General features: G+C 36.3%; 1 protein-coding gene across 1 annotated transcript in view; it reads left to right on the forward strand.

The window, feature by feature from the left end:
- The window catches only part of Dmc1 (DNA meiotic recombinase 1), a 35,944-nt gene extending 24,328 nt beyond the window's left edge, over positions 1 to 11,616 (forward strand). Inside the window, exons 13-14 of the mRNA XM_021724371.3 lie at positions 5,466 to 5,582; positions 10,322 to 11,616. Coding sequence (XP_021580046.1) covers positions 5,466 to 5,582; positions 10,322 to 10,391 — 187 coding nt within the window. The 3' untranslated portion in view covers positions 10,392 to 11,616. The remainder of the gene's footprint in view (positions 1 to 5,465; positions 5,583 to 10,321) is intronic.
- Positions 11,617 to 12,108: the final 492 nt, after the last annotated feature.

The following is a 12,108-nucleotide window of genomic DNA, read 5'->3' on the forward strand; positions in this document are numbered from 1 at the left end:
CAGACTCACATTAATTAAGTTCATGAAACTCAATGAAAAAACCAGAAAACCAGTTTGTTGATAATGAAAAATGTAACTACATTTGAAGTTCATGTGACCAGTAAGCATGTAGGTAGACTTTTATCAGAATCCAAATTTTAATCTGTAATTATTTACTAAATACAGAGCCCAAGCAAAGGGAAATAAATTAGATGATTTAAATAATGTCTGTCACATAGTGAGGACTCAGTAACTCTTGGTTATCATTATGATTAATATTCATGTACACCAGAGGGGAGGTTCATGAATCTTCTAAACTTAAATGAAAATTTTATGTGTGTGCATATATACATTTTTCTGGAGGAGAATCCAGCTCTTTTTTATTAAATTATCAAAGTATTGATGACCTGTAATAAACATTAAAAGCCGTAAATTCTACACAGAATCCTAAATACCCTACCATGATAGAGCAAACAAAATTGAATTGACTCGAAATTCTCTCAAGTCTAAGGTTTTTATGCTGTATCACAGTCTATTTTGATTAACATCTCAGTTTATCATTTTTGATAACTTTTTATCCCTATAATATCTTTTCTATAGCTTTCCTTAGCCCTTTTGCAAATCCTATAATTTATTTCCCCATACAGTCCATCTCCCTTAGAGATAACCTTCTTAATGTTCAGGCTTTCACCTGTAATAATCGGTGACAAGCAGCAGCACCTATTCTCTTCTGTGCATAGGGCATCACACTAGTAACAGCTGACAGTAGTTCACATAGAAAAAACCACAGAACATCTACAAGCTCCAGCTTCATGCTCTTCTTTAAGTTATTTGTCATGACCAGGGAATGGAGAATTACCTTAATGGTGGTGGGGGATCAGTCTCCTTTTATATTTACCTTTCTGTCAGAGTACCTTTCAAAAGTTCCATGATTTAAAGCTTCTTTGAAGAGATGTCACAAATGTGTCCAGAAAGACCTAGATCAAGGAGAGCCAAATTATCTTCTCTGAATTTATTCCACAATGTTAAAGGAGGACATTCTATGTAATAGGCACTTTTTTAGACACTGGAGTTATGAAGATGAACAAGGATTGAGAGTATAATAATGGAGTATGCTTTAAAAGAGAAATACACACTGTGCCAGAAGACCACACAGGGGACAGAAGATCAGGCAAGGGTCCCTAGAAGGAATGGCCCTTGAAGGATGAGTAGGAGCTGCTTGAGCAAACCCAGTAGAACAAGATTTTCATTTTAGAGAGAACAGTGTGTGCAAAGGCACTGAGATATAAGAAGACTTGCTTAAATAAGAAACTTTTTAAAAAAGAAATTTGAGAGGTAAGGAGGGAAAAATGAGTGCAAATGTAAATGAGTACATAGGCCGAATATTAGCTTTCCATTACTATAACAAATACCTAAGACAATCAACTTAAAATAGAAAAATTTTATTTTAGCTCACAGTTTTAGAGGTTCTAGTCCATGATCAAGCAGACCCATTGCTTTTAGGCCTCTGGTGGGTATGTCAGATGTCAATGGCAGGGAGTTTACAGCAAAGCAAAACCACACCTTATCACTAGAAAGAAAATGAGAAAAAGGCATGCCCCCAGGAACCCAAATCCTCTGACTATGCCCCACCTCTTAAAGGCTTCACAACCTCCCATGATGCCACTTTGGGAATCAATCCCTTATTAACATATGGGTCTCTGGGAGACATTTAAGATTCAACTTATAGCAGTGATGGGTGTGAGAAACACACTCACATGTCCAACTCAAAGAATGGACTCAGGGACAAAGGAAAGGAGAAAGTGAGGATTTAATTTAATGATGGTCTTGGAAGATTGTTACACCTAGAGTTGTTACAATCAGTATTTTATCCCCTAAAGCACAATACCCCTACCAGGTCCTCATTGGCTGAGTACTATGGGATGCACAATCTTCCCAAACCTTGCCTAAGTTATTTAAAGAAATATATCTTTAGTTATTCCAACCTATTTTGTTCTCTTGTGGTGGGAAGGCCTTTCTGGGATTGAGTGCATTTTGGCATGTATGACATTTATCTTTGTTGGTCAGGAAGGCCCTTTCCCCTCCCCTCCTGTAGTCAGGGGGCTGTGAATCTGTCACAATCAGATGCTAACTGCTGGTAACCATTTGTTCTATTTCTTCTTACACTGATTTTCTTATATCCTCAGTAATTTTATATTTAAGGCTAAAAACCGTATTCTGAAATTGGACCACCACTTTCTATTTCTCACAGTGAGTAGTAAGAAGAGGAAGTTGAGGGAGCTTCCCTCTGAGGGCCTTTATTTTCTTTATGAAGTAGCAGGCAGTGTCATCCTAGGTGAAGGGATAAGAATGAAAAGGGGGCTTAAGGAGATAACTGTGGAAAGAGAAGTGAAACTAACCATGGAGGAGAATCACTGAGTAGTATTGAGACAGCCTGTGAGAAGCAATAACATAGCTGTTGCAATTTAGGAAGCTGAGGCAGGAGGAAAGCCATTTATTTTGAGGCCAGCCTCAGCAACTTAGCAAGATGCTGTCTCAAAATAAAAAATAAAAAGGGCTGGGGATGTAGTTCAATGGTAAAGTAATCCTGAGTTCAATCCCCAGTACCCAAAAACAAACAAACAAACAAATTAATTAAATAAAGACCTCTTTCTGCCCATTTGCCCTTTTAGCTAACCCTAACCCTGACTATTTTCTCTTATCTCCTCAAATGGAACTTTCTAACTGGTCTCAATTTTAATTTTTATTTATTTACTGTGAAAGCACTAATTTTTTCTGAAGTAATATTCAAATATTCTTAGAATTTCTGTAGATTTGATATCTTAGGCTCAGAAAACATTTGTGAGCACCAACCTTGTAGCTGGTTGCTAACACACTAAATGCAATGTGGTTTGCTCTTAAGAAACTTAGTGATAGACAGTAAGAGAGGGAGCAAAAAGGAATATAAGAAGTAAGTGAATAACAGTACTAAAAACAGAATATGAACAGTACATTACAGAAGCATAAATCATTATATTGTTTGCAGGTTCAGTGTCCAGAGCCCAACTGAGAATACCATCAGGGCCTAAAACAGCCCATCGTTTTAGAACACAGGCTCTATTTCTTTCTCTCTCTCTCTCTCTCTTTTTTTTTTTTTTTTTTTTTTTTTTTGATACCAGAGAGTGAACTCAGGGACACTCAACACTAAGCCACATCCCCAGCCCATTTTGTATTTTATTGAGAGACAGGGTCTCACTGAGTTGCTGAGCGCCTTACCATTGCTGAGGCTGGCTTTGAACTTTCGATTCTCCTGACTCAGCCTCCCGAGCTGCTGGGATTGATTTTTTTTTACTTGTGGGTGGACATATAATACCTTTATTTTATTTATTTATTTTTATGTGGTACTGAGAATGGAACCCAGTGCCTCACATATAGGAGGCAAGCGCTCCATCACTGAGCTACAACCCCAGCTCTTGCAGGGTTCTTTTTTTTTTTTTTTTTTTTGTGGTGCTGGGGTTTGAACCCAGGGTCTTGTGCATGCTAGGCAAGCACTCTACCAATTGAGCTATATCCCCAGCCCTTACAGGGTTCTTTTAAGACCATGAAGAACCACCCACAGGAAAGAGTGACCCAGAAAGCTGAGAGCCACTCCACTAGAAAAAGTGACATCGATCTGTAAGCATATGGAAACAACCCACTTCCTCATTTCTTTCATCCTCCTGTGATACTTGATTGCTTTCATGAACCTGCAGCTGCTGGAAAAGCAGCCCAGCCTTCTGATTCCTCACTGCCTGGCTTTGCTTTCTTTTCTTTCTTTCTTTCTTTATTTTTTTTTAATTTTTTAGTTGAACATGGACACAGTACTTTGTATTAGTTATTTATTTATTTTATGTGGTGCTGAGGATCAAACCCAGTGCCTCACATGTGCAAGGCAAGCGCTCTACCAATGAGCCACAACCTCAGCCCCTTCTTTTCTTTATTTTTTAAAAATATTTTTAGTTGTAGATGAACACAATACCCTTATTTGTTTGTTTGTTTGTTTATATGCAGTTCTGAGGATCAAACCCAGTGCCCCAAAGTGCTATGTAAGCGCTCTACCATTGAAACACAACCCCAGTCCCTGAATTTACTTTCTTGATAGTGTTTCACTTAAAATTAACTGTTCTTGTTCATATTTTATATTTGATGAATCTTAACCAATTTCATCCATCCCAGCCAGGAATTTTCTGGTCTTAACCTCTGAGCCATTTAATCAAACAGTAGTTTATGTCAGCAGACTCCTTTACCCAAGAACAACTTCTTCCACCAACCTACAACCTACATATTTAACCTCATGCCAATCAGCCACATTCTCACTACACCAAGCCTCAAGCTTAGAGTAACAAGAATCTTGAACATCATGGAGCAAGCACAATTTGAGTTAACTTAAAACTACATTTTCCCAGAGCTAAAGCTATTATACTATTTTAATCATAGTTTATTTTGGTCAAGTATAGCTAGTTAGTTTACACTCAGTTCTCTTTATTAATGATTTCTAGGTTTTCTTCTACAGCAGTTGAGCTGATCATATTAGTTTCTGCCCCCTCCACATTTTAGTAATATGATGAATTACTAATTACTTGTGTTGAACCATCCTTGCATTCCTGGGATATATTCTGCATTATCATGGTGTATACTCCTTTTGATATACTGCTGGATCCAATTTGCTAGTACTTTGTTGAGGATATTTGCAACTAGGCTTTTTAAAAAGATTTACCATTAGAGTCATTAAGAAACTCATTTCTTGCCATGTAATAGTCCCTTATGATTATGTTTCTCAAGATAAGTTCAATGGTATTTATAACTTCCTTCATTATAATGTTTTTTGAATTCTTGAATCATAAAGCTTATTTCTTAAATATCCTTATTTAGAGAAATAAACTTTAGGCAACAATAATAAAGACAAAAGATACTCCAAACATCATTCTCAAATGCATGACCAGCACAGCACTGAAGGGTTCCATCACACAGTTATTGAACAAAAGAGGTTCTCAATCTGCTTTCACGTACACAGCTTAACAGAGACAGCTTGGGTAGTTCTTGTCCATTACACTAGAATAGTTCCTGACACTTAATGGGCTATTAAGAAATATTTTTGATATTAATAAAGGAATAAATAAATACAGTCTTTGTATTTTGTAAAGAATAAAATTTCTTAATCTCAAGTTTATCCTGACAGTGAATAATGTTTTATTTGTGCTTTTTCAATAGTATTTTCTTCTTAAAAAGTCAAACAAAACATGAGCTATTTGTCTTAAGAATCTCTGGAATCTGAACTAGATGGTAATAGGGTAGATAGTAGCTCCACCCCCGCCCCATAGCACTGTTTATGAACAGGCCTCTACTTGTTTAGAATACACATCTACTCCATCTCCTACCACACTCCACAGACAGGTGGCCTTGTAATTGCAAATACTCATGTGTATAGTTCATGTCATGAAGACTGAATAGAGGTTTTATTAATTCAGCTTTCAGGCAGACCCAAAAAAACCCATTGGGGGACACATTCTGGCTCATGCTTCAACAACAAGAATAAGTTTGCGCAAAGGAAGAGGAGAACTGAGAATTGCCAAGATTTATGACAGGTAAATATTTTCTTATTCTTCATCAGATTTTTGTGCATATAGTTTTAAACAGAATTGTTGCTCCTGAGAGGCTATAATTATTCTGCTGGCAGATGCTACATATTTGAGTTTCCTTTCAAAAAATTATGCAATGATTGGGAAGTTATACTGTGTGCTAGGTCCTAGGGATCCAGGGATTCTGTTGACACATATATTTGGTCTCTGACCTCTCAAAGTGAAGTAAAGAATGAAATTACATCAATTCAAATTAAAAGGTGCACGGTGCCAGCGAAGTAGAGTATGGGAAAATATTCTCTCCTTTCTCTTTGTACATTAATGTTTCAGTAAATATCACTTTCTCAGAGATCCTTTCCCTAATCCTCGTGATACAGGATATACTAAATATGATATCCTTTATTTTCCACTGTACTTTAATTAAGAATTATAGGCTGGTTGATGTGCTCAGTGGTAGAGCACTTACTTTTCATCACATGTCCCTATAAAAGACCAAAATACATACAGCTATGTTCTAGGGAGCTTCCAGCATCTCTAAAAATTTACTGTAAATACAGGACATGATGGTGTAAACTTGTAATCCAGTGTCTTGGGAGCCTGAGACAGGAAGATCTCAAGTTTGAAGTCAGCCTCAGCAGCTTAGCAAGGCTCTCAGCGACTGAGTAAGAGCCTGTCTTGAAACAAGAATTATAAAGGGCTGGGGATATAGCTCAGTGGTAAAGCACCTCTGGGTTAAATCCCCAGCACCAAAATAAATAAATAAATAAATAAATAAATAAAAATCACTGCAAATATGGGTGTAGCTCAGTGGTAGCACTTGTGTTTAGCAAGCACAAGGCCCTTGGTTTAAGCTTTAGCACAAAAAATATATATATTTAAATATGGCAAATGTTCTTTGTTGAATTCAATAGACAGTTCCATCTTGTTACAGAAATTTCTTGGTCTATTTCATGGACAGAATACTATGCCTAGAACTTTCCCAAACACTTTTCACTCACTGTTCACTGTATATCTCCCTTACAACAGGGACTGAGTCTGATTCACTAATGTCCAAGAACCTAGCCTGGGACTAGGTATATTATAGACACTCATGAGCTATTTGTTGAATTTACAAATGAATAAACTTGAGCTAAATGTTCAGTCATTTGTATGATCAGCTTTTGGAAGTTCTAGGAAGCTGTTTGGGCTCTACAAATTCAACAAAAAATAGTTATAGTAAATTATCATAGAGATTAGTTATGTCTAAGTTCCCATAAACTTGATTCAAATCAGCAAAACCAGATCAGAGCTTAAAATATCAAAACTCAGCTATGTATCATGTATTCATTTCTTGTTGGCCCCTATCAATTTCTTATGATGAATTCTCTTTGAATTCTTTGAATAGAGAAGATGATAACACTAATAATGATATCTAACATTTAGTGGCTACTATGTGCTAGGCCAGGTGATTTTTATATTTTATTTCATCATTTATAACAACCACCCTAAGAGGTAGTAATTATTATCCCCATTTTATACCTGAAGTAACCAAGGTCACAAGAAGTTAAACAGTACTCCTTTCCAGTCTATTTTAAACACAGAAGCCAGAGTGAACCTTTGTAAAACTGTTGGATCATATCTGTCCTGTGTTTAAAACCCCATCAGTAACTTCCTATCTCCACTCAAAACAAAAGCCCAAGTCTTAGGGAGTCTGCATAGCAATCTGTGGATGGCCCTGTTCCTCTCCATCTCCCACTAGCTCACTGTGCTTCATCCTCAGTGGACAGGCACTCTAAGCATGCCAACAACTGTTGAACCTTAGAGTCTTTGTACTTGTTCCTTCTGCCTGGATAATGTCACCCTCATAGTCCCCTCTCTGCTTATCTCCTTCATCTACTTCAAGGGTTTGATCAAATGTTGCCTTTTCAACAAGGCCTGTCTTAACCTACTGATCAAAACTGCAACTGAGGGGCTGGGATTGTGGCTCAGCGGTAGAGTGCTCACCTAGCATGGGCGGGACCCGGGTTCAATCCTCAGCACCACATTAAAAAATAATAATAATAAAAGTATTGTGTCCATCTACAACTGAAAAGTAAATATAAAAATTAATTCCCACATTTTTTTAAAGAAAGAGAATTTTTTAATATTTATTTGTTAGTTTTCAGTGGACTCAATTATTTTTATGTAGTGCTGAGGATTGAACCTAGTGCCTAGCTCATGCCAGGCGAGCACGCTACTGCTTGAGCCACATCCCCAGCCCTAATTCCCACATTTCTAATCTCCCTTACTCAACTCTATTTTTCTTTACCTATAGCATTTATTTTCTAACATAGCACACCTGTGCCATTATTTATTATCTGTCTCAACCCTCCCCAAATATAAGTTCCATAAAGGCAGAGATCTTTCTCTATTCTTTTCTTCACTTACAGATCTCAAGTGCCTACCACAGGGATATAATAGGTACTTGATAAATATTTTCTTACTGAAAAAAATTAATGTATTCATGCCATATCACACAACAAATTAAAGATAGAACCAGGATTAGAATCTATGCTGTCTGAATATCTATGCATTTTAAGTCATTACACTATTTCTTAGCTAACTGAGAAATAGTATAATAGAAGTAGCTATTTAGACTAGTTATAGTTAATCTACTATAGTTACTCTTATGGCTTCAACTACTACTTTTAAATAGATATAAAATAAAAATTCTTTCTTTTCTTTTTTGTTGGGGGGAGTGATACTGGAGATTTTCAGGGGTAACACTGAGCTATACTCTCAGACCTTTTTATGTTATATTTTTAAATAGGGTCTCACTAAGTTCTGAGACTGGTAACCCTCCTGCCTCAGTCTCTCCAGCATTTCTTACTTAACAAGAAAAAGAATCTCCAAGAATTGGGCAGAAAAGGGTTCTCAGAAGAATTTCCAGATGTGCAGGAGTTAACCCAATCTGGGCTATGAGTTTGGCTCAGTGGGAAAAGCACTTACCTAGCATGCCCCAGATCATGAGTTCAATCCCCAGCACCACATTAAAAAAAAGAAAGAAAGAGAAAGGAAAAAGAATTAACCCAATCCTCCTTTCTCTTGAATATCACTATAGTTTCTGCTGTAGCTCTTCTGCCCCTCAATTATACATTTTTTTCTTTCAAACTTTTTTTAACATTTATCTTTTAGTTGTAGTTGGGCACAATACCTTTATTTTATTTATTTATTTTTATGTGGTGCTGAGGGTCGAACCCAGGGCCTTACAGGTGCTAGGAGAGTGCTCTACCGCTGAGCCCCAACCCCAGCCCTCTTTCAGACTTTAAATGAGCAAATAAAAACCCCACTTTTCTTTCTTTTCTTTTTTTTTAGAGGGGGGGCTGATACTGGAGATTTTCAGGGGTAACACTGAGCTATTCTGTCAGACCTTTTTTATGTTATATTTTTAAATAGGGTCTCACTAAGTTCTGAGACTGGTTTAAACTTGTAACCCTCCTGCCTCAGTCTCTCCAGTCACTAGGATAACAGGCATAATCCACTACACCCTGCAAAAGCTCCACTTATTTTAATCCATTTAGCATACTTGAGATAATAAACTTTAAAAACAAATCTATTGAATTCAAAGTAAGAACAAAGTTTTTTTTTAAAAAAAAAACTACAATAAAATAAAAAGGTATACAGATGGTCAAGTTTCTGAAGTATTTGATTCTGATTCTATTTTAAGAACAAAAAAAATCAATCCTAGTTTAACTATTTTGTGTGGCTTCTTTCTTTTTTAGCTCCTTGTCTTTAAAGAGAACTTCCATTTAACATTCTGCCATTTCTAAGTAGCTGATTGAGTGGTTTTCAATCAAATCCAAAAAGTTATTTTGTGTTTGGCACAGTGGTGCATACCTGTGATCCCAGCTATTTGAGAGGGCTAAGACAGGAGGATCCCAAGTTCAAGGTCAGCTTGAGAAATTTAGTGAGATCCTCAGCAACTTAGCAAGGCCTCAAACTAAAATAAAAAATGGTCTGGGGATGTAGCTCATTGGTAGAGTACCCCTGGGTTGAATACCAGTACTACCAAAAAAAGAAAAGAACAAAAAGCTCAAAACTCATTGCAGCAACTTAGTGAGTCCCAGTCTCAAAATAAAATTTAAAGGGCTGGGGATATAGCTCAGTGGTAGAGCACTTTCTTAGTATGCATCAGTCCCTGTGGATTCATCCCCAGCACTGGAAAAAATTTTTTTATTTTGTAAGACCACTTAGGTCTTCTTACTCAACTTCAGTTTTAGTCCAGCAAGACCTACCTTATCTGTGGCAATCTTCAGAGGAGACACTTCTGCTATTTCCTAAGGGAAATAACCTCATCCATTGCTCAAAACTACACTGCCTATTCTCTACCCTTCAAACAAAACAAAACAAAAACATTTCAAAGTCTTTTACAGTTTTCCCCTACATTAGTCTAATCAGTAAATGGTACATACTCACTCCTATAGAATCAGGCCCCTCAGGCCCATCTAGGCAATGCCTGACTCTACACTGAAAGAACACTCAGTTACCCCTTTTGCTTATTTCCAAGTTTGGGGTAATTTTTCAGAACCTTACGCGTAGAAGTTGGTTAACAAATGTTTGTGAAGGTGGATAATACTTTTAGGTAAATTCTGTAGTCCACATTTAGCTGTACTGACTGTGAAGTCTCAGGAGACTCAGACTGATAGGAGCAGGATGCCTGTGACATGAATATAGTATTTATAGAAGTAAAGCTTTTTATAAACTTCTGTTCCCTTGTATTCTGTTAGCCCTGAGATGCCTGAAAATGAAGCCACCTTCGCAATAACTGCTGGAGGAATTGGGGATGCCAAGGAGTAGGTGGTGAATTGATGCAAATTGCTTCTCAGTGCTTATTAGGAGCTGAAGAGATGGAAAAGCAGTCTTGCATTTCAGATCTTGAAATAAGAATTTAGTTTTTTCATATGTTATTAAAGGAAAGTCAGCAAAAGAATTACATTTTATATTTATCTTAAAAGTCTCTGATATATAGCTATACATTGCATGTCATTTCAAGAATATACACATATATTCCTGAATTGTTTATACTAGGTGCATGTGTGTGTGTTTATCTACTTAACAGAAACTAGTTGGGGAAGGGATGCCACATTGCTTCACTTTCATTTTTCCAAGTGAACCACTAAGCAAAGTGAAGGTCTGGGAGCTCAAAAAGCCCCTTCTCCTGCAGACTTCCCCTCAGTACTCTACCACTGAGCTACATCCCTAGCCCATTTTTTATTTTAATTTGAGACATTAGCCTTGCTAAGTTGCTGAGGCTCTCACTAAATTTCCCAAGCTGATCTTGAACTTGGGATCCTCCTGTCTTAGCCTCCCAAATAGCTGGGATCACAGGTATGTACCACTATGCCCAACACAAAATAACTTTTTGGACTTGATTGAAAACTACTCAGTCAGCTACTTAGAAATGGCAGAAAGTTAAATGGAAGTTCTCTCTAAAGAAGACAAGGAGCTAAAAAAGAAAGAAGCCACATAAAGTAGTTGAACTAGGATTGATTTGTTTTGTTCTTAAAATAGAATCAGAAGCAACTACTGTGGGGAAGTACTGGGGCACAGTACTGCTGACTTACAGAGCTTGATGCTCTTCTGCAGTAGGAAGATGGTTAAGCAGACAATGTTTATAGATACCAAAAAAAAAAAAAAAGCTTTTTAAATTTACACTATCAAACTATGTAGTCACCTTAATAGCAACAGAAAAAACAACAACATTAAATTATTCAAATTTTAAATCATTTGACCTTTTGACAAGATGAAATTATTTTTAAAATGTATTTCTGATGCATGCATATTCTCTTGGGAAGGTAAAAAAGTAATTAGAAAATTTATGATATTGGATAATAAAGGTAATATGATTTTTATATTTTAAGTTTTGGGTAGAGAATTAAAAATATTTTTTAAGGGCTGGGGATGTGGCTCAAGCGGTAGCGCGCTCGCCTGGCATGCGAGCGGCCCGGGTTCGATCCTCAGCACCACATACCAACAAAGATGTTGTGTCCGCCGAGAACTAAAAAATAAATATTAAAAATTCTCTCTCTCTCTCTCCTCTCTCACTCTCTTTTAAAAAAAAAATATTTTTTAAATGTTAAAGTTAAATTTAAAATTTCTAAATAGTAATTTTAGAAATGTATAAAAGACTATTGTTGTTTTTAATTGTTAAACAAATAAAATCTAGCTTTCAAAATATTTATATGATGAAATATTTAAAATTAAAAGATTAATGATATATATAAGAACAATCTTTATAGACTTCAGACTTTATCTTTCATGTTGCATTAACTTATATGAAAATTCAAGTATTAAAAGCACTTTTTTATAAAACTTATTTGATTATCCATTAAATCTCTTGCTCACTAGTTGTTTCTGAATGCTAAGTGCTGAGGACAATACAAAGAAAGATGATTCCTGCTTCAAAGTTTGTACACTAGTTAGAAGACTAATTTTTATAAAAATAAGAAAGCAAATTACTATATAATTATTTTGTCAGTTGCATGGTCTTGAATTGACCCTTAAAAGAAAAGTA

The sequence above is a fragment of the Ictidomys tridecemlineatus genome, chromosome 6 (assembly GCF_052094955.1).
Source record: "Ictidomys tridecemlineatus isolate mIctTri1 chromosome 6, mIctTri1.hap1, whole genome shotgun sequence".
Classification (NCBI taxonomy): Eukaryota; Metazoa; Chordata; class Mammalia; order Rodentia; family Sciuridae; genus Ictidomys; species Ictidomys tridecemlineatus.